Source organism: Typha angustifolia, chromosome 7 (genome assembly GCF_048772165.1).
Source record: "Typha angustifolia cultivar Huaian chromosome 7, ASM4877216v1, whole genome shotgun sequence".
Lineage (NCBI taxonomy): Eukaryota > Viridiplantae > Streptophyta > Magnoliopsida > Poales > Typhaceae > Typha > Typha angustifolia.
In genome coordinates, this window is record NC_133245.1 from 14,438,358 (window position 1) to 14,461,123 (window position 22,766).

The 22,766-nt window shown below is 37.2% G+C and overlaps 5 protein-coding genes across 11 annotated transcripts; 3 read left to right on the forward strand and 2 right to left on the reverse strand.

The window, feature by feature from the left end:
• The first annotated feature begins 525 nt into the window (after nt 1-525).
• Nucleotides 526-1,494, forward strand: LOC140762376 (uncharacterized). The gene has a single exon (XM_073100131.1). The coding sequence runs from the start codon at nt 693-695 to the stop codon at nt 1,374-1,376; it is 684 nt and encodes a 227-aa protein (XP_072956232.1). The 5' UTR covers nt 526-692; the 3' UTR covers nt 1,377-1,494.
• A 237-nt stretch (nt 1,495-1,731) lies between these two features.
• On the reverse strand, nt 1,732-5,291 carry LOC140762375 (alcohol dehydrogenase-like 6). The gene is made up of 10 exons (XM_073100130.1): nt 5,126-5,291; nt 4,896-5,032; nt 4,439-4,485; nt 4,014-4,336; nt 3,689-3,771; nt 3,520-3,595; nt 3,382-3,443; nt 3,092-3,187; nt 2,823-2,984; nt 1,732-2,162 (listed from the first exon to the last, which is right to left on the reverse strand). Exons 1-10 carry the CDS (start codon nt 5,151-5,153, stop codon nt 2,046-2,048), a joined length of 1,131 nt encoding a protein of 376 aa, XP_072956231.1. The 5' UTR covers nt 5,154-5,291; the 3' UTR covers nt 1,732-2,045.
• Nucleotides 5,292-5,561: 270 nt separating this feature from the next.
• LOC140762705 (uncharacterized) lies at nt 5,562-15,323 on the reverse strand. 2 transcript variants are annotated; one of them, XM_073100609.1, is made up of 8 exons: nt 14,916-15,323; nt 10,787-10,991; nt 10,623-10,698; nt 9,964-10,059; nt 8,735-9,248; nt 7,337-7,472; nt 6,030-6,299; nt 5,563-5,942 (listed from the first exon to the last, which is right to left on the reverse strand). In XM_073100609.1, the coding sequence occupies exons 2-7, from the start codon at nt 10,901-10,903 to the stop codon at nt 6,111-6,113; spliced, it is 1,128 nt and encodes a 375-aa protein (XP_072956710.1). In that variant the 5' UTR covers nt 10,904-10,991; nt 14,916-15,323; the 3' UTR covers nt 5,563-5,942; nt 6,030-6,110. The 2 variants fall into 2 exon arrangements, with proteins under 2 accessions (XP_072956711.1, XP_072956710.1); XM_073100610.1 differs by lacking the exons at nt 10,787-10,991; nt 14,916-15,323 and having other exon boundaries at nt 5,562-5,942; nt 10,583-10,694.
• Nucleotides 15,324-15,486: 163 nt separating this feature from the next.
• On the forward strand, nt 15,487-18,334 carry LOC140762706 (mitochondrial intermembrane space import and assembly protein 40 homolog). The gene is made up of 4 exons (XM_073100611.1): nt 15,487-16,327; nt 17,414-17,448; nt 17,582-17,707; nt 17,935-18,334. The coding sequence occupies exons 1-4, from the start codon at nt 16,210-16,212 to the stop codon at nt 18,112-18,114; spliced, it is 459 nt and encodes a 152-aa protein (XP_072956712.1). The 5' UTR covers nt 15,487-16,209; the 3' UTR covers nt 18,115-18,334.
• A 577-nt stretch (nt 18,335-18,911) lies between these two features.
• LOC140761877 (uncharacterized) lies at nt 18,912-22,555 on the forward strand. Of its 6 annotated transcripts, none has more exons than XR_012104642.1 (6): nt 18,912-19,428; nt 19,525-19,623; nt 19,720-19,765; nt 20,028-20,147; nt 21,998-22,059; nt 22,139-22,555. XR_012104642.1 is itself a non-coding variant. In XM_073099393.1 (5 exons), exons 1-5 carry the CDS (start codon nt 19,369-19,371, stop codon nt 22,212-22,214), a joined length of 417 nt encoding a protein of 138 aa, XP_072955494.1. In that variant the 5' UTR covers nt 18,912-19,368; the 3' UTR covers nt 22,215-22,555. The 6 variants fall into 6 exon arrangements, 2 of the variants coding, with proteins under 2 accessions (XP_072955494.1, XP_072955495.1); XR_012104639.1 differs by having other exon boundaries at nt 18,912-19,386; XR_012104641.1 differs by having other exon boundaries at nt 18,912-19,386; nt 20,077-20,147.
• The last annotated feature ends 211 nt before the right edge of the window (nt 22,556-22,766 follow it).

Consider the following 22,766-nt stretch of genomic DNA (forward strand, 5'->3'; position numbering starts at 1 on the left):
TGAAAGTAATGGTATAAGTAAATTAATAATAAATTGAGACAGCACCTGCATTGCCAGATTTTACTCTGCCTATAAACCATTGGATCCTTCATGGAGCTCTGCAGCTTGCCAACTTTAGATTGCTATTCCAGTTTGGCCTCAAGATTAATAGCCTGATCTCTTGCTGTAATAGAAATAAAAACTATTCACTCTTTCACAGAGACAAGTAATCACTACTCCTATAGGATGTTGAGAGAAGTCCAGTCATTGCTTCTAGAGGCTTAATTCCACTTTGGTTGTTGGTTAAGAACTTAGTGGAGAGTAATAAGATCATGTTATTTCTACATATTCGTTAAGAACACTATGGCATAAAGCAAAATATGAATGATAAATATCTATATTATAGAGTGTTAAAATATAATAATAATGAAGTCAAAACAAAGGGTGTGTATGTCTGAATATCTGATAAATTTCTATCATATCCTTTTCCAAACTTGTCCAACCAAATTAAAACTTGACGAGTACCAAAGACTTACTTCTTCCACGGGTAATTCCAAGTCTTCACAGACGTACGCTTAACTCTTCCACAAATGACTGCCAGGTATTCGATACAATGCCCCAAAACCCACGACAGAGCATCGAAGTCAAGCTGAATCCTTCTGCTATAAGAAGAAACGCCAGCGATCAATCGATCCACAAGATAATCAGCAACCATGGGTGTGCTAATAGTTTTCCTGATCACTTCTTCTCTCTTAGCCTCCTCTCCCTTAACCTCCTCCGCCGGCTCCGTCCAATTCGAGGCCACCAACAATGCGGTAGGAACCGGCGGCGGCGATCGCTTCACCGCCGAAATCGGTCTCGACTACAGCAAGCAAGTCCTCGCCGCCGCCTCGAAGTTCGTGTGGGACACGTTCGAGCAAACGGAGTCCACCCGCAAGGACGTCAGCCTCGTCACCCTCTCCATCGAGTCCTACAACGGCGTCGCTTACACGGTCGCCGACGGGATCCACTTCAGCGCCGAGTACATCGGGAACTACTCCGGCGACCTGAGGGCCGAGTTCACGGGGGTGCTCTACCACGAGGTGACCCACGTGTGGCAGTGGAACGGCAACTCGGCGGCGCCGTCCGGATTGATCGAAGGCATCGCGGACTTCATAAGGTTGAGGGCCGGGTACGCCCCGAGTCACTGGGTTAAGCCCGGGGAAGGGGATAGGTGGGACCAGGGGTATGACGTCACCGCTCGATTCTTGGATTACTGCGATGGGTTGAAGAATGGCTTCGTGGCGCAGCTCAACGCGAAGATGAAGGATGGATACAGTGATCAATACTTCCTCGACTTGCTTGGGAAGTCTGTGGACCAGCTTTGGAGCGACTACAAAGCCATGTATGCCCATTGAGAACCACGCATATATATATATATAGTAGTTTTCCTCTGGATTTGGCTGTGGATGGAGGCATATATTAAGTTTGATAATATACGCTGAATAAAAGAAAACAGTAGTTGTCTGAGTTCAAGAGCTCGTGTGTTATGGATTATGGCAAACTCTTTGCAAAGATGTTTTAATTTGAGATACAGGAATATACTCATGATGGCAATACATAAACTGCGGTTACAGATTAGCAAGTGAAAAGAAAGCGATTTATATAAGTAAAATTAGTATGTGACATTCCCGTAGATCAAAACTCAATTAGTGGCATAAATAAGTTTGTAATCATCTGTCTTGGTAAACTTTTCAGTTTGTAATATAAACTCAATTATGCTTATAAATACTTAACAAATATTCTACAAACAAGAAAACATGACATTGTCGTGTCTATTAATAGTGATGGTTAAGCGAGAAACTATTAATGGACATGATGATACTATATCAAAAGTATATACGTCGTGTTTGTAAGCATTCGTTACTCGTATAAAAGAATATTTTAGGCAAAGTTCTACATTGCATATGAAACTTAGGAATATAAATTAGCCGCACAGAGCTCTCATGATATCAATATAAAAGTATGGTTACAAATTAGTAAGTGAAAGGAACATTCATGTTCATGGTATCCTGGCCCGCGCATAATTATTTCGACATATGAATCACGCAGCGCAAGCACTTGCTTTCTCTCATTAGGTTGAGAGCTTCATTTATTCTGCTAAATGGCATATCATGTGTGACAAGGCCATCAACTTCAATTTCCTGAAAGTGGCATTGAAGAAGCAATTGTTTAATAAATCAACAAGTCAGCATATTACAAATTTTCCTGCGCAATCAAGTGGCATTGAAGAAGCGAGATGGCATAACATGTAAGACATCAGCAAGTAAATGTCAATATTTGTTCCCTTTTTATGCTCTAACTTTGTGAAATATATTACCTACCAAAACTTAGCACAGGACATTACAATGTCGGGTTTGTGCTTCGTTAGAATCTAGCATGACATAGTATTTGTTTCCTGCATGAGCAAAACTCACTCTTTCCAGAGATAAGCAATATATGTCCTTGATAATTGATATCATGTGCAATAATTTTAATTTTGACAGAAAAAGGAGAAATTAAGAAAAACGGATGAATTTCGGGAAATCTTTTCATGCACTGACCGTTTAAAGAATAAATTCAGAAAACCAAAAGGATCCTTAGGAGGCAAAAGATCAAATGGTTAGGCAACTTTTCCCCCTAATTTAGGCTGTCGTTAGAACAAAAGTTGTTCTACAAGCAAACTTAAGAAATCATTTCTATTTTGACAGATATTGAAATAGTTGCAATCAGAGAAAATTCTTCTGCAAATCTCAAAAGCAAGTATGAGAACAAGCGAGCAGTTAATCTCTGCAACTACAACCAGAACTAATCTGAGAAGTTACCTTTCTCATATATTTATCAACAAGTGATGGCAGGTCAGATTTTGGTTTCCATCCTCCAAACAAAGTGCCCTTTAAAGTCCTTCCAGAAAGGAGTAATGCATAATGAGCTCCAACCTCTGGTTTGACTTTTGGTACACCTAAAGTCACAGTTAGTCCCCAACCCTGAGAATAAGGAAACAGAGTTTAAAAGAAAAGTGAAAGGCAAAGGCATGCCAATCGAAAACTATGTCCTCGAAATGACTGTAAACAGAATAAAGTACGAGAATTACATCACAACAAGATTGTAATGCGGTAGATACTACTCCAGTATCACCAACACATTCAAAAGAGTAATCTGCCCCTCCATCTGTGATGCGCTTTATAATCTGCAAATGTAAATGAACATTTCTGCTTAATCCTCTAATCCAGTAATAAAAACTTCAACCTTAATCAAAACAAAAACGTCAGCCTACTGCAATTTGTTGAAAAACATATCAGTGGAAGCATGATATGCATTGTGTACACCAAAATATGCATAAACTTATGCATGTGTGGTGGCTTGTGCAAGTTTTCTCATCACCTGTTGGATAGGTTCACTGCACTCATCTGGATTGATAAACTCAGTGATACCAAAAGCCTTTCCTGTACATCACAAGCAACTGATACATAATCTTATGAAATGAGTCATCAAGTTACGCAATCATAATAATGTTCATACCCTTTTCATACTTCTCAGGATTAGTATCCACCCCAATAATTCTGGAAGCTCCCCTTAGTTTAGCACCTTGAGCTACCTGTTCTTGCAAATGAAGAGCCCCAAAGAGTAGGTTTTTCCGCTTTCTGTATTTTGGCATACAGCAAGTGACCTAATTTGACATGTTACTCACCGAAAGGCCTACAGTTCCAAGGCCAAAAATAGCTACAGTTGACCCTTTAGATATGTCAGCAACTCTCCAAGCTGCACCAAGGCCTAAAATTTTAACACAGGTAAAACAAGGTTAACTACCCACAGATCAATTTGATCTATTCTATGCACAGACAGAAAACTCAATAAGAAGCAGGATAATGGAAAGTTGGAAATCTATTAAAGTATCATGACCAACAAGAAATAATGATATAGGAAGAAGTAATTGTAACATGGTTCGATCAGAAAGTACAATAAGCCAAGAGCGAAAAAGAATTTCTCATAATGCAAGATAAATCAAACTTTACCAGCAGAGACCCCACAACTTAGAAGGCAAATTCTATCCATTGACGCACTTGGGCTGATTTTAATAGCACAACCAGAGTGGACAACTGTGTATTCACTAAAACTTGATACTGCACAATAATGATACACAGGTTTCCCTTTGATTGTGAACCGAGTCTTCTGATCAGTGTGCATGACACCCTTCCTTTCTAAACCAAGCTTCTGGCACATATTACTTTTACCTGAAATGCAGTGCCTGCAGCTCTTACATTCCCCAATGAACACAGTAAGTACATGATCTCCCACTTCAAAATCAGTAACTCCTTGTCCAATACTTTCAACAATCCTACAAGATTAAAAGGTTTACCATTTCATATTATGCAATTAACAATGACAGAACCAGTGGAACACGGCCAGAATGAGACACATAACAAATGAGAGAGCTTACCCAGATGCTTCATGGCCAAAAATTCGGGGAAACAAATCAGGTTGTGCCTGCATTTTAAAGTACCAAGATAAGCATCAGGATAACCAGCTTCCTTGACATGATTATTCTACTTAGTAAGTCTAGTTGTTGAACAGAACATATAAATTTAACAGCAAAAATTATATGGAAACAATTACACCTGCACTTTCTTTGAAACCACTTCACTGTGTTAGATGGTGTGATCGCTGGATAACTGTTATAAGAAACCATCTAGGTTTGACCTCAATCACAATCATTTACTCAAGAATAATGCAAACAAACTCAGAAGTAGTTAGAAGGTAACTACTACCATCACCTCCCACCACTGAGCATAGGACTTCATACTAAATTCTTGATCCAATTAATTTTACTCAATTTTACTCAACCAAACCATTTTGAGATCAATCAATCAAGAGAATAAGAGACCAAAATGGATGACCTTTGATTCCCATTGCGAGACATCACTCCGGCAGATGGAGGTGCAGACGACCTTCACCCGGATCTCCATCTCCTTGGGAGGATCCACCTCCACTTCCTCCAACACCAGAGGCTCCCCTGGTCCCCATGCCACCGCAGCTACCCAAAAACGAAATAGAATAAAAAGATTCAAGAAGCGAATAATACTCTTATCAAATCGGGAGGATAATTAAAGGAGATCTGAAGGAAGACCTTTGCAGGTGATGACGGGCGAAGACATCTGGGATTGCAGCTCGTCTCGTCTCGTTTACTCCCAGAATCGAAGGTTTTAGACGATAGTGGGAATCCAGGAAGTTGGTGGCAACGGTAGTAGGTAAGAGCAAATTCCCCTCAACTACTCCTACCTTTCACCAAATCCCGAATTCTTATTTAATTGAATAGTGATCATATCTAAAACAACAACCAAGCCTTAGTCCGACTCTTTAGATCTCTTTCTTTAATCATATCATCAAATCTTTTTAGTTAATCGATTGTATCAAATCAAGTGTTAATATATATTTTCTTATAAATTCTTTCACTGTTAATTTTGCCTCTTCTCATTTAGAGAATTTTCTCTGTGAAGAAAAAAAAGATTATAATAAGTTTTAGATTTTTAAAAAAAAACCTGCCTGAAATGTAATCCATTATATTGAACATTTTATAACATTAGAAGGACAATTCATTAAAGGAAGGATCGTTAAATTGACACAAGTTCTCAGAGTTGTATTATACTTCAATGCAAAGTAGAGTAAAGTGGATAATTAACTCTCAAGTTCTCAGAGTTGTATTATACTACATTGCAATACACATTTTTCATCAAACTTCTTGTTATGAGCTCAGAAACTTCTCCACTGTGAACAGCTTCAATTGTACTGCCCACATTTCACCTGAATGTCACCAATAAATACTCTTGGTCCATGAATACAATACTATTGAATTCTCGACGTAGTTCATAGCTCGTTTGCCAACCATCATATCGAAGTGGCTTAACGACGTTCACTTCTGATAGCATCAAACATTTGGATCAGCCCTGATGAATAAACAAGATGAAGATGAAATATGATACTGAATACCGACCTGAAAGGATATAACAGTAGAAAAACAAAACAAAAATTACCTTTGCACATAAACTTTAGCAGGGGACCTGGTTTGTTTCTCAGTGTTCTAAAATTCAGTTCCAGATGTTGCAGAATGTTGCCTATAATAGATGATCAACTGCAAAAAAGTAGCATCCAACAAGTGCAAATGAGGCAATTCCATTGCGTGCCATCCGTAACCAGATACCCCGGAACATGAGGTTCCTATCAGCAGGAGACATCCCAGTTACTCTCTCAAGCCATATTCCAGGTGGTTTCCATCTAAGAAGCTTCCTCTCCATAGTGATGTACTGCAAAATGCAAGCCAGTGACTATGATGCATTATCATACACATATCTTGTAACAACCAGAGCGGAAAAAATAAATCCCACATGCGCCAGACGTGTGTGTTGCCCTAGCTAACCCCCTCACCCACCAATTCTTTTTTTATTATTCCCAGCCGCCACTGTTCACTCGCCCTCTCGACTCCACCTTCACTCCCTCCCTCTTTCTCCTCTAATACTACTGATGCTGGAGTCGATGAAACCTTGGCACCGGAGCTGAATCGGATTAATCCAAGCCCTCAAAACCATGCTTAGGCACAGTATCGTGCAAAGAGGATTTCGGGACTTAGGATGAGTTGCTAGTTAAGAAGAGCTAGAGTATTTTGGATACCTTCACAATTTAAGTAAACGCATGCAAGTAGCGAGGAGTAGCAATTTTTACTTCTTGTTAGGGTTATCTTTATTACTATTTAGTTGCACTTAGCCCGGGTGAAGGTTTTATGATTTAGATTGTATTTTAGACATATATCTTTAAAGACTTGTTGTGGCCTGTGGAATTTGTATTTGAATTTATTATGCTTATGATTGTTTATGGTACAGAAACATTTTCTGTATATTTTGTGAAAATATTTTACTAACAAGTCATGTAATATTCCATGAGAGAATTTACCCACATGATAAATACGTGTATGTGGTGGTGGATATTTCATACCTAATGAAACTATGAAAGGGAAAGGATATTCTGATTTTCTTACTGGTTTGGTTATAAACAAGTTTTTCTTTACATTAGCGTAATATACAAGTAGGGAAAAGTCAGTTGTTGCACAATGGGATGGGAAAGCAGATGACCAGTGAGGAACTAATTTTTAATCAGTTCAGATTAATTATCAATAAGCTGTATTATAAAGTTATCTAATTACTCATAAGTCATAATTTTCATCTAAACCAGATACCCAACGTCCTCACAGCACTTTATCATGGTGATTCTTAGCTAGATTTAGACCTTCAAAATTGATGAAATATTACATTAGAAAGCAAGCTAAAGGATCATTGCTGAGTAATACCTTAGGTATAACAATACACTGTGAACGACTTTTGGCTGTATCAAATGAATGGGAAGCAGCAGCAGCTACTGTCCCCGAAAAGCCAGCAGCGAGACTAGAAGCCAGCGGAGATACAGGGCCTACTTCCTCAATTGACCTAAAGAACATAGAACATATAACTCAAAATAAAAATAGCAGTGTATTACATTAACTGCCAGATTCTTTTTGCATTAAGAATGTCAATGACTGATAGATCATTATTAATTAAGGAATATCAATTTGCCACAACTATATGGATTATATTTTGAAAGACCAGCATGATATTATATATAGAAGTATCATAAAATCTAACCTGTTATCTGCTGATATCATTTTAATGTCATAGTAGTCTAACACTATCCAGAATAGTCAAATGGGGTTGAAGATGATGGGGAAAGATTAGTCAAAGCACATTATATAAGACCATAATATAACTAGTATAAGTTTCCTGTCAGACAAAAATAACTAATGGCACAAGAATCACTACAAGAGTCCTTGGGAAGAAAAGAAGAAAAGAATACAAGTGGAGAAATGTATGGTCAATACATATATGTCAAGTGGGAAAAAAAAAGGCAACCTTTGAATGCTAAAATGAACTAATAGAAATGTATGGTCATTACGTATATGTCAACTATGTTAACAAGCAAAGTGATGGAAACAAGAGCACAAATATAGCCTAAGTTTCCAAGCCATTAGGTAAAATGAATGACGGGGCTAATAAATATAATCCAAGTTGGCAAGAATGAATAATGCTAGTACTCCGATAAGATAAGACGAGCAACAAAAGATAGAACCTACAATACAATCCAAACCATTAGACATTATCTATTAATATTCAAAGTGCAATGGGTTTAAATGCTTCTTAACGCACCAACTCAAGAAAGATATATTATTGAACTATCAATTACCTTTTCTACTTTCACGATGGGTTGGTTGCTTACATGCTTTGAATCATCAAGGTTAAATTTTTTTTTAAAAAAAAAAGATAGCAAAGTATCACTAACAAGGGAGTGGAACTTCAACATCTGATACCCTAGCACTGAATTTGCACTGTCAAGATAAGGGGACCGATTCAAACAATATGTATAGTTCATCTGAAAACCTGCCTAAAGAAATGCATACATACATAATATAATAAGCCATAAATCTGTTCATACACAGATATATGATGGGATTCATATATATGATATATTTCTGCATAAACATGTGCGTATTTATACATAATTCTTGTGATGCACTGAAGAGAGAATGTGTGAAGTTATTATCCTTCTGTTTCAAGAAAAAGGATTACTAACCATGCAATGACGTGAGAATTCAATTGTCAACTGAAGGAAAAAGGTATAAAAGTTTGTTAAGTAGCACGTCAAAAATATTACCAACCTTGGTGGAGGCTTTATGTCAATGGCCTTCCAATTAAGCATTGCTATGTGAATGAATTGCCAAGTAGAAAAGAAAACACCACCAAAAACACAGTCTCGAGCTACTCCAGGTCGAAGTCCTCTCCATAAAGCACTCCAACCTTCCAGTGATATGATACTAGATGGCCTTTTAACATCAGATGCTAATGGAGGTCTCCCAGAGCCGGTCAGCGTCCAAGGATACTGTTCCAGTTTGCCAACCATATTTGGACTTTTTGGGGACAGGGTGGACAAAAGCCCAACAGTATTACTCCATGCTTTCATATCAGGAGTATAGCCAGGTAGTAGTCTAGAAATTAGAGGAGTTGATTCTTGCATCACATTACCAGAGGTCGCAGCTTTCAAGCGTGACACAGAAACCTGTTTGCGAAGCTTAAGAAGTTCAAATGGTGTGCATGCTATCGATTCTACGGCACCAGCAGCTATTCCAGCCAAAAGAGCCTCTGAAACATATACATAGTTGTCTTCCCTTCCATCTGTCAAACAAAACTATAATATCAGAAAAAAATCAACATTTTAATCACATCTGTTACTTCCCATGTGAGAAGAAAAACTATCATGGTAAGTATTGTGGGCTTAAACTTGTTAGTAAACAAGCTCAATATTTTTCACCATATAGTATCAAAAAAATGCTAAATAGCCAATGTAATGAATAGTAAACCATAAACCATGATACTAACCATCTTATTGCAGTGTAAAAAGGAAGAATTACAAGATATATAAACTAACTTCTATGGTTCGCACAACCTCACTAAATGATATTAAATAAAAAATCAATTCTACCGCTGCTATTCTTGTTGCTTTGTCGGCATATTGCTCCATGTATAAACATTTATGTACTCTGTTTACTTTTAAAAAGACTAGAGAGCTTCAAGCATAAGAATCTCATTTTGAGATAGAAAGGACTGCTCCAAAAACACATTGTAAGAGAAAATATCACATTAGCCTATTTAAAAGCAAACCTGGTGTAAAATCCTTAGTAATGGCTGGCATGAATTCATGTTAGTGGGCCAAGAGTGGACGACATTTATTGATATTAATCATACTAAATTTGTCAATATTATAGTGTTAATCTCCGTATCCATCAGCTTTTAAAAAAAGTGGGTTTTAACAAGATGTTATTAACAAGGAGAAGATAACTTAGAAATAGACTTCCTAAAGGGCTGCTTAAATCAAACATGAAAATAATACCTTTATAAAAAGCACTTAAAACTTCATAGATTCCAAAACGTGCTCCAATTCCTGAAACCCTAGCAATTGTTGACCATCCAAGTCCGCTATAAAGACCTGAAATGGTACATATATGTTATAGAGAATTTTATTATGAAGAACTTAAATAAAGTAAAAGATTATCATGCTACATTGCTACTCTTCTCAGATGCTATATTTTCGTGATAACTATACAATGTAAATGTGTTATCTTGAAATCCATCTTGTAAAAGGTAAGGTGGCATTTAGTTGCCGGTTAAGGGGAAATCTAGTTTAGTTATACTCATTTCTCTTTGGGTAAATTATAATTGAGCTTCTATATGGAATAAGATTAAAATTAGCTGTACAGTGTTTCTAATCTGATTAAGGGATAATCTTATGTTTGATTACAAATCTAGAGCTGTTTCTTAATCTAGGTTAAGGAACCTCCTAACCAATAACCAAATGGGGCCTAAATCAAATGGTATGAAGCCATCCATTGTCAGGTAAACTAACCATTCTCCCCTTCTAATCAAAGAAAAATCTAGCGAACAATCTATAATTGCAGTTGCAGAATGAACCATTGACTACTACAACAACCCATTTTCAGCTTTGTCTATACCTGAAATTATTAAATGCATCCAATAGATATTATCGCGCACCTGAAATCCCTGATACTGATTTGACTCTTTCTACCACCTGAGAGAGACCCAATTGATATTTAGGCCCTGCACCAACCTGGATCAGCAAAAGCGAAAAGGAATAAGCCACATCTGATGAAATCTGAGGTATCAATTATCAAATAACTATTAGTTTGGCAATTTACCTGGACGAGAGTCTTGAGGGTGTCGAGGGGATGAGTGAGGGAGGTGGCTACAGCAACGGCACTGCCTACAGCAATGGCATGGCTAGCAAACATATGGTCCTTCAGAAGATCACCCATTGAGCTACTACAAGTTCTCCTTGCTCTTCTCAAGAATATGAGAACATGGAAAAGTTTTAAGGAGTGGGGAGGTTATGATTTCATCTCACTGTAAGGAAAATAACCATGAGGGTGAAACTCACATGTTTCAGTAAAGAAGAGATCAATTAATTTCCAATGTAACAGATTTCATTGTTTGGAACGCAATGAAAATAACCATGAGGGTGAAACTCACATGTTTCAGTAAAGAAGAGATCAATTAATTTCCAATGTAACAGATTTCATTGTTTGGAACGCAATGGAATTAAATTGCTACGATTAAATTCTCTTGCTCTCAAAATAGTGGAGTTCATCTTCCTACTTTATCACTGGCCAACTAATGTAAAACCAATTAAATCATGTAATCATTTAAATGATTATATCTCAAAATCAACAACATACATTCCATTCCAACAACCATTATCTCAACATAATATAAACATATAAAAATACATGAAACTACAATCATTTGGCATTTTTAAGTTATCAGAACATTTGCATCAAAGATACGTAACAAATACTTCTCTTTTGGTGATAGTACCACATCTGTCGTGGTTTCAAATGAACCTGTGGCCCTTGAATTAATTTCAATCGCTTCTAGCCTTCTAGGAGAGATCCTCACCGAATTGTTTAGTTGCATTCTCCACGTAGATTGCGTTTACACCACAGCTACTGATGGAATTGATTTGAAAATCAAGCAGCTTTCAATTGAATCAAGAAGCCACCATTACTAGCAAAAAGACAAGTTCTAAAGCAAAAAAGAAAGAGGGGAAAAAATTGGAGTTAAAACTGCCATCTCTCCAAATCACACATATGCATGCAAGAAGAGTAAGCTTGTGCGCGCACATGAGAGAGAGAGAGAGAGAGAGGGAGGGAGGGGTACTAGTAGGAGAGGTTTCCAGCACTTCCTAATAGGGAAGTCAAAATAAACGAGTGGCTCAGTCATGATTCGAGCTCGACTTGAACTGAACTGAGCCAAGCTTGAATAAAATACAAGGCTCAAAATTAATTTTGAGCCAAAGCCAGCTCAATCAAGCTTGACTAGATAAGTTCAAAAAATATTATTTATTAATATATATGTATATTCTAATTGTTCGGATCTTTTGATCCAATGACTCATATCTCTCCCTAATAAATCATTTCAAACCAAATCTCACCAAAACCCTAACACTCTCATCTCTCATCCCTTGTCTCACAATTGGCCTCCTCCAATGCTCCTCCTTTGGCCTCCTCCTCCTGGTTCATTTCAAGAAGGCAACTGATAACTCCATTGAGGGAGCCAAAGGAGAGGGATTGAACCTGAACGCCATGGGTGAGGGTGGAAGCAGCACTACTCGTCCTTAGTTGAATAGTGATGTTGAACAACTAGAGCTCAGGGACTTGAAGTCATGCGGCTTCATATAAGCTCAGCACTGTTGTGTACTTGATTACATTGCTTATACCTCTAAGGCTCTAATACCACCACCATTTCCTTCTTTTAAGGGTAGGCAATGGAGCTCTCCTGCATAACTGACCACTCATGAAGAATGCTACAAAGAATTAATTATATGAACCACACGAATCACCGAATCTACTGATTTATCCAAATTAGCCACAAAGCTCAAATCTTTGTACCTTCCTAGACACATGAGTTGATGCAATTAAAGCATTAAACCACAAGAGTGAAGGAAGAAGAGAATGAAGGTTTGAATTGAGATCGGCTCGTCTATGACCTGAAAATGGGCTTGTTTAAGGCTGACACTTAGCTCGAGCTCCGTGTGGCTTGGCTTGAGCTCGGCTTAACTCATTTACAACCCTACTTCTCAATAGGAGTCAAATTGGATTGAATAGTGCTCAAGCCACATTCGAATCTATATTTTTGCTCTAGATAAAGATTCATATATGAATATTAGATAAATAGAAAATTTTCAAATCATATCCTAACTAAAAATATACAAATACAGATCGAATCTTAAATGGATACGGATATAAATTGGATATTAAGCAAATACAGATACAAATCAAATCCTAACCGGATATGAATATGAATCAAATCTTAAACATATTCGGATATAAACTAAATAATGACCAGAACAAAGAGCCATAATATTCTCCTACATAAACTTCAATTAGCAAAGACTAGCACCAATCCAAGTTCAAACCATCACATATTATATAGTAATTGTATGCAAAAGGTGAAAACAAATTGAATCATGAATTTACAGGACATATCCTCCCTCTTTCACATTTCAGAGTATATGTGCACCTTATGTACATAATTGATTGGAAAAAATTGTAATTTTCAAGATTCTAATTGGACAAAAAATTACCAATAAAAGATGGTACCCAAATTCATGAAAAATTTGAAATCTGCTTTTCATTTTAACCCACAGGAATTGAAATACCAAAAGAATGGATTGTGCTCTCCAATCATACACAATGTTGAATATATGTATATTAATGAGATGAGATGAGAGATAATCCTCTTAATAGAACAACATCAAGGGATGTTCCTCTTGAAGGAAGAAAATTAGAACTATCTAAGTCAAGAACACGTACACAACAGTCAACACCATGGCTCACAAAATCGATCAATCATGACCCGATGGGATTGGCCGAATTGGTCGAAACTCGGCTGAAACTAAATTTTTTAAGATTCAGGTTGAATCTACAATGGACCTTATCGAGGAAATACCGATAATTGGTCAGTTTATAGTTGCTTTATTTTCAAGTTTTTAATTTTTACCCCCAATGTCTCACACACACTCTCTACCCTCTCCTCACTTCACCAAACTCATCTAGCGGTCAAACTAGTAAGCCCCTCAAGCTATTCCTCACTTGGTAAAGTTGGGTGAGTATTTTTTTCTCTTTTATTTTTTTCTCGTTTTTCTTCTTTTTCTCATTCGCTATTTAGTTCTCCTTTTCTTACTGTTGCAAAACAATAGTGAAAAGAGATCTTCCCACTTCAACTCATTTTTACGACAGTAATTTATGAGCATAAAAATTTATCAAATTCAGCTCGAAATTTATTATGATTTTAAATTAGTTTTTTATTTGATTTTTAGGCTTCGTATGTGACTAAGTTTTATTTTCTTATTTTCAGTTATTTTTTTCTGAACTTTTAGAAATTTTTCTGCGTTTTTAAATAATATCTAGAATTTTACATAATTAAAAATAATCTGATACAATACATATCATTTTTTCAAGCGGCTAATTCCGATCTCAATTCCGAATTTCAGAATCTTGGTGAACACTAATTTTACAGCAATAAACCATGAAACTAAGAAATTTTCTCATTAATAGGTTATTGGATTAAAGCAAGAGATTAAGAAAATGGGATATTTTGGGCATATAAAGAACATATAACTGCATATTTTCTCAAAATTAGTAATCAAAGCTAGCATATAAACCCTAAACCCTATGGGAGAAAGCCGAGGGGAGTTATGAAGAAAACTGTTTTGCTTGCATTATATTTTGATGTTTCAGTTTCAGTTTCATCTTGGTTAGAAAAGAAACATTTTGGTCAGTTTCAATCAATTTCGGTTCTAGTTTTATTGTATCAGGTTTGGACTTCTTTTGATAAATAGTGTTTATCTTATTTGTCATGGCATCCCACAAAATCTAATAACATATAATAAGCAATGAAGTTGATATTGAGTTGGGTATAAGTTGGATTCAAGTCAAATTTAGCTTTGAATATAAAATATATATTAAAAAAATTGTTATTATGGTTGTTTCGGTTGGATGCTAGTTTTGGCGAAATGTCTCTGTTTAGGACCAAACTTCAAACCATGGTTTGCATATAACCACCTAATTTTTGCCTATTGCAAACAACCTAAAAAGGAGTAAAGCTAAAATCATCTCAATCCAGAACATTTGCCAGAGTCAAAGCATTATGGTGACATCTTGGATCAAATTGGAAATAAAAAATTCTCAAGAATAATGCAGCAACATAAGCTATAGAGGAAAGCAAATATACGATCAAATAAAAAAAAACGTAATCATGCTAACTAACCATTTATTCAAACAGATGAAACCCCACATATCTGCTGAGTGATTGAAGCATCTGCTTCCAAAACACAAGTCGTATTTGCCGGCGTCGAAGCAAGAAGCTGCGACGGGGACCTCGAAGTCCCTAGAAGGGCACGTCAAGGAAAGAAATTTGCCGAAAAAATCTTATTCACAAGCTCGCGTTCCTCTTCCCTATCAATGTTTTCCCACTCCTCCCTGTTCCCAAAGCAAGGGATCGCCTTCCAATTCCCGACCAACCGCGACGATCCTGCGGGAGGGTGGTGCTCGAGAAAGTAGGCGAGGAGGCCGGAGAAGTCGACGAAGAGGGGAGGAGGTGGTGGTAGGGGGCGGCAGCGAGGGGAGGGAAACGGAGACGGGTGAAGAGGGAGACAGCGGGAGCCCAAATGCAGGTGGTAAGTGATAGCTGTTAGGTTTACCGTTAGCGGGTCGGGTCGGGTCGGGTTGGATAGTTGGGTACTTTGGTCGTATTGCAGAATTAGTTATTTTTATATGGTTAAACGGATAAGATATCTTAATTTGGATTTGATTAATTTATTTGTATTCGGAACTGAATTCGAAATGAGTAGCAGATTTGTAATAATCCGAATACAAATCTGAATCGAATTAAGTTAATTTAACCCGTTTTCACCAATACTTCTTGAGAGTTGAGATTGGAATTAAATAGTTTGGTTTGAGTAAGAATTTTACTATCATTTCGAATCTAACATTACTTGCTTGTACCTAGCTGGTTCGTTCTAATCCTCCCGCTAGTTACTAGCGCATATGGGTCAAGTCGAATTGGATTATTTAGATACTTGCCACTTGAGAAGTAATAGTCTTTCTAAGTAGAATTAATTTTTTTTATTTACGGGTAAACGAATATTTGATTTGCATTCGGATTCAACCTATTTATATTTAATAATATCTGAATTTAATTAAAAAAATTCTCAAAATTCAATCAATCTAAATTTAATTCGAGAAGGATAGCAAATATGTACAAATCTCATATTTCCGACCAATTACTCATAAAACAGCAATCGCGAGAATCTTCATAAAGTACCTCCTAAGACTAAGGTTAATGTGTGACTCTAATTTTAAATAATTATTATTAAAAAAATTATAATAATTTAATAGTTTAATTTAATGGTATGACGGTTGTGTGACGACATTGATTACGTTGGGCTTAGTGAAATTTAAGTGACTCTGAATCTAGAAGGTTTGGTCCTCGGCCTCTTCTCGATCCGGCGGCGAGTTTATAAACCCTATATTCTATTTTCGATCTTTCTCGCTCTCTCTAAATGGGCCAACCTCAGAGCCATCTGGCCGCCGCGGCTGAACCTCCAAATCCTCCGGCCGCCGAGCCGTCTCCTGCGGGCCCGTCTCCGCCGCCAGCTTCCATGGAAGACTTAATAGCAGGTCAGTGTTGCTCCCTCTAATCAAAGCTTTCTTTCGCCTTTATTGGTGGCGAGATTTTTTATTTGAAGCATAAAGCTCGAACTTTATCTTCCTTGTTCTTGTTATGCGATAAATTTTGGCTGTAGCATGTAGCTATTAGGAGTAGCCTGGATAAGATCTTTCGTGGAGAGATGGAATTTATCAACATTTTCTGGTAAACACTTAGCTTCCAGCTTGGTTGTGCTTATCTAAGTCATGGGATTAGATAAATCGTTTTCACCTAAATAGCTGAAAATTCTGTCTATGCTGCTGCATCCTTGAGAATAACGATGGTTGCAGTAAAGTTGAAACAATTTTTCTATCTCCACCATCCATTCTTTTGAAAAGATGTCTCATATCAATTTTTTTTTTTGTGAGTTTTCAATTCTCCCTGGTTTTGTTGAGTGATGGTAACAATGAGCAGCTAAATGATCTTGGGTCATCTTGTTATTAACATTTTAGCTGTGAGCTTGGTAATAGAATCTATGTATCTTTGAGGAAAAGAATCGCTTAAAGATGAGATGTTCTTAGAGAGGCTACTTCACCTAAGTTGCCAGTAGTGTTTATTTCAGGTGCTGCATCCCTTCTTCCTTGCTTTAAGTTCCTTTTGAGAGTTCGAAAGCTGGATTATCAAAGAACAAAGGATTTTAGTCCATTGTTCTTGCCAGTTCCAAGTCCTCTGTGTTTTCTTTTATTCCTTATTCCATCCTGTTAATCTTGAATATTTTGGGATATGCTAATTGTTCAGTAAGATTTGCTTGAGATTTCTGATTGTATGACGTCATTGGAGTGGAGCGTCAAAATTTTGTGTAATGTGGGAAAATGCTGTGATTGAAAAGGATAAATTTGGTCCGGTAATGGGATACTTTTTTTCTCCCCAAATTTGGGAACATATTCTTTTAAAGCCTGTTTCTAACTACTAGTTCATGGGAAGAGATGAATCCTTCTATGATGTACACCTCCATTCTGATGCTTTGCTACTTAAGATATGTTGGTCATATATTCTCTTGATATCTTCTTCTGGTTGGATGTCATCTTGATATTTTTCTACATGTTACTATGCATCAGAAGCTATGACTTTTGGCGAGGATGCAAATGAGGAGGTCTGTCCTTTTTTCAGGCGGTAAAATTTACACTTCTACTGAATGTTCATATTCTGCATCATCTCCTATGCTTTGCAGAATGGATATCTTGATCCTTATATAATCAATATCGTTGAATTCCTTGCTTTTGCAGTCAATGGATGCAAAGGTTCAGAAAGCACTGGAATGCCCTTGTATTGCTGGCTTGAAAACTGGTCCTTGTGGGACTCAATTCACAGATGCATTTGTTTGCTTTCTCAAAAGCATCGCCGAAGAGAAGGTAATCAACAGTCTGTAATTCATGTCAGCTTTATCAATCAATTGGTTAGCTGCAGTTTATGTTGCCTTTTCTTGGCTTATAGTTGCTGCACTTCTAGTAAGAACAGTTGCAGTACTGGTATCTATTGCTGCGTTACTCTGGGTAGTTACTCCCGGTATCTACTTAGTGAAATGGTTTCTCATGAAGATTAACATGTGCGTTTGGCAAACTGGGTTTTTGTTTTGCAGGGATCAGACTGTGTGAACCCTTTTATTGCCTTGCAGAATTGCATCCAAGCAAATCCAAATGCATTTTCCAAGGATATTCTCGAAGATGAGGAGAGTGATGATAAGCAGGATAAGGAAACTCCTCCTGATTATAAAATTTCACCTCCATTATGGTCCAGAGAACGAAAGAGGAAGATTTGATGAATTTTACTTTGTGAAGTTTGTTTATATATTCTACATTAACACTTTAGGAGAAACTTGTCAGAGCCTACAATCTTCTGATCATTTTCTGAACCATTTCAAATGCTATGCTGCTGATAAAGCAAGAAGCAGCAAACTCTGTTAATGCTGACATGCCAAATAAAAAGATGTATCATTTATGCCAACATTTATTATATGGGAAGTTCATCATTAAGTGCCATTTTTTGTAACTCAATTAGAAATGGAGAAAAGGATCTCCTTTTGAACTTGCAAATGTTGACAGTAATTTTCCTTGATCTGCTCTACTGCGTCAATTATTGCAGCACAAAAGTTACATACATGTACATACAATCTAGCAGTGAAGTGCTTTTGCCAAGATAGATATGCAATGGATGGATGTTTGAGAGAACATAAACAATATACACAAATTCTGAAAACCTTAGGAGTAGATATCTAAATGAAATAAACTACAAACCAAATTAATTAAGGACCAAGAGAAGACATAAATGGATGGATTGCCAATGAGATGGTACAACGACTCTGGGTGTTTCTGAGTTTGACTTCCTAACGATGTCCTTTTAATTGAGAAAGACATCAATAGATGGATTTTGGCAGCCAATCGTTGTTTGCCAGTAACTAGATGTAGCAAATTCCTGCACCCGGTGATTCGGACAATCTTTTGCCAACGTCGTGTCGCATCTTAGCCCATTAAAGGCCCATGTAGATGAGGGCCCAAAAAGGAAACCTCGGTTGTTACGAAGCCCGATTTGTTTTCTATCACGTCAATTGCTCGATAGCTACTTGGCTGTGACCTGTTGTGGATGGGTTGACGATAAATCCTAATGGCTTCCTCCACCTCTCTTCTCCGGCCTCTCTCCGTTGCCGGCGCCAGCGCAACCCCGACCTGCACCACCATTCTTCCCGGTACTTCCTTCGTCTCTCTCTCTCTCCTCAAACTCACCGGCGCAAGCAATTGGCCCTCCTTGTAGCGAAGGCTCGATGGAGAGGAGATTCCACGCCGCAGCAATCCAAGGATCCTAGGAATGCAACACAGAGTACCTCCTCTCCGGCTCCGGGAAGAGAGGAGGAAGTGGACGAGGGGAAGGAGGACTTGCCGTGGATCCAGGAGAAGGCCCTAAACCTCGTCGAGTTCACCGAAACAGTGACCCAGGCGATTCCTGGGCCTAGGGTTGGCCAGAGCACCGTGCCGTGGCACCTCGCGTGCTTCTCGCCTACACCGGAGTGAAGTTCGTCATGGCCTTTGTGAAGACAGTTAAGAAGTTTACTTCTCCCAGGGCCAAGCGCAAGAAACTAGTTCGTGTGGACTCTTGGCCGCAAAAAGTTTATGATTTTAGTGGTTACAAGTTACGAGGCTTTATTTAATTATAAGTTCTTGTAAATGTCTTGCAGGTGAACAAAACTGCATTCTTGCTGAAATCTATAGACGAGTTGTTTACGAAGGGGAAGAAAGAAGTAACTGATTCGGCTCTTAAAGAGCTTGTGCAAAAGGTACATCCCTTATTTCTTTTTTCTTTTATCTTTTACGATTATGTAGTTATTTAGGAGACTAACCCTTCTGGAAAATTTTCTTTTTTCGACGTCAAGTGCTGTTAATTCCGATTTTTACCTCCTTCAGTGTTCTGCTGAACAGGTCTGTATCTTAACCATACATTAATAATCAATTGATATTGTGATTATTAACTCGTAAACTAGGTTTTCTAGTACTACTCTCACAATTCATAAACAGCGTGCATGAGAAGTTTTACTCTTCTATATACTTACATGCTCCACAGAGAAGTTGTGAATTTGTATTTGAATATAAGACAATTAATATTTCTTTTACTGAAAAGCCTGAGTCCACTAAACAATTGTACCATGTTTTAAAACTAATACAACTTCCTACTTGTATTCAGAAAGTATATCCGTTACACGTGAATGAAAAACCATTCAATCCTGATGCAGTTGTTGCTCTCATACATCTTATAAAAAGCATAAAGGTAGAAGATGCTCAAGTTGCGGAAATCCTAAATGAGGTATCAAGGCGAATTGTCAAGGAGAAATGTGATGAACTGATAATCACTAGATTTGCTTCTGTTGATGTGTTTGGCAACTTTGTTTCCTAGACCTTTTGAGAATTTACATGCTTAAGCCTACGAATTTATCACATATGGTAGAATAGAATTGACTAGATTTCCATTTTTCTTAACAAATTTTTGGTTTATACATTGGGTTTCTCAATTACAAACTATACCAACTAGTCTAACTTTCCACGTTCATCATATTTTTGGCTCAGTAAGCTGTCTTTTCCTATTCAACAACTATGAGTAATAAGATGGTGTTACTTGGCTTATCCAAAAGGTCCAGCATTATTCTCATTGCAATGACTGTCTATGATGCCTGAAGGAATGTTTAATAGAGAATTGGAAAATTTTGTTTCACTCAAGTGTTTTCTAAATTGCAACACAATTTTTTTTTCTGAGACTAGATTGTGGTGGTAGATAGAAAACCGAATAGAAACTGGTTGTCTTCTTGTATTTTGTTCTATATGTATGTATTCCACCTGCTTGTTATGTACTTCTTAGTCTCTTCTTTTCCTCTTTACTCCAAAAGGTTCTGCTCTGGACTGCTAGTACAGATTAATTTACTAGTTTAGGCTGGTTCTGTCGTCTAAATAGTTTGGTGAATGTTGCATTGGACGAAGAATCTCAGATTCTCAGCAGCACAAGTCTAGGTCTGCCATCAGCTAATGGACAATAATTATTTTTTATGTGTATCTTAACTGGTATATACAGCATATGTTTTGTCAAATTAAGGTGTAGAATAAATATTGCATGAGAAAATACATATTAATTTTTTTTCTTTTTTCAGCATCTAATTTCTTATATGAAAAGGATGTTCAAACTTTGAATACTACACATCTAGTGGACATGTAGGCATATTAAGTATAAGGTCCATTTCATTTGCATCAATGGAATCTTATAGTTTGTGATAATGAATTGATGATGCCTACTACATTAAGTCTCTATTTTTACTTTGCAATATTTATACCATATTAAGCTTTTTAGATCATGTAATCTGCTTCGTGCAGCATGTTATATATATATATATATATAATACAAGATTTTGAGTTGGTCAGGGATGTGGATTTTCAAACTTCCAGTAGATCTTGACCAAGTTAGACCTTTGTCAGAAAACTAGAAAAAGGAGAGGGGGGGCGGGGTTGTGCTAGGAATTGAAGAAGGAAAAGAAAGAGAAGGAAGGAAACTCTTCAAAGGGGATAAAAATAAGAGTTAGTGTTCGTGAGTGATGATTTTATTGAGTCAAAGATATGGTAGATGACTTTTTGGTCTCATTCAATGGAGAGTGCAAATTTTCAGTCAGTAAGTCCTGGTGAATCATTAGTGTCAAATATGTCATCTTTGAGGCCTTTTCAAGAGCTCTTGCTTCTTAATCAAGTTATGATAATTACTGATTTCTCTTACCTTTTTGGAGAACAGAGCCCAAGCCCAAATACAATAAAGGACAAAGATAGAAATATGAGTCAATTTTGGCAAAGAGAGTCTTATAAAACCTTTTGATTTTTTTTTTCTTTTTATGGTTACATCCGAGATGACTGGAGGAAAAGGATCTATATGGCAGATCCCAAGTAGTTGTGGCTAAAAGTCTGGTGGCTGTTCTTGTTGTTGATTACATCTCTTGATGGCTTTATTACTTGTATCTTCTTGGTGCAATACTAATATATTATTGCTTCACATTCTGACAGCACTATTTGCGAGTGCAACTCTTTTCTGGTAAAAGGGTGTTTTAATGCTTAGATGCTGACTTATGATTCGTCTATATATCTTACATCAAATACTGACTTAATTCTTGGATCGTTATCCAGCTACCAGAGTTTTGCTCAAGAGACAGCTCACTGATCATTAAGGAAATATTTGGTGTTACAGAGTAGGTTTTCTACTTGTAGATATTTCTGTCAGTTGACTTACTGTTATTTGTTATTTATTTCTTCTCCTTTTGAAAACAGCGAGGATGCAGATACCTTTCACGTTCATACTCTTTCTGAAATTGATGATGTTGAATCGATTAAGAAGATGGCCTGATGACTCTGATACAGAAGAGCAGGAAGATGGCTCCTCGTCTGTTTCTTGAATATAATGAGAAACCTAAAGTGCACAATCTAAAATTGGTAGGAGCTAATCGATCTAGCTGCTACTGTTGCTGCATATTCTTCTGTAAAACTAGTTACAACCACAGCAGTCTTAATGCTTAAATTGTGCAATTCTTCAAGAGGGGGGTTTAGTGTATGAGGAATTTCAGTGTCTTTGTAAGTTTTGTGACAGACTGACAGTTTGGCAATGCCCGTTGCATCATAATTTCCTCTTGTAAACATGCTTATGAAAGAGATGAGTTTTATAGAGCAGCAATGGATGGTTTTGGAGAAGTTTTCTGATTGTTTCTTATTTCTGTGACTCACTGACTCTAGTTGCATTTTAAGTATATGATAGTATCTTTTTTCCTGATGTTTCTGTTTGCTTTGTGGGAAGTAACTGACTACGTTCTCTCTGCTGGGGCCTGGGGGCCTATGTTCTTTAACGAATGGAAGATGAACAAGGTTTGAATGGTTTGAATTATAAAAGATCGGCTCCTAAAGT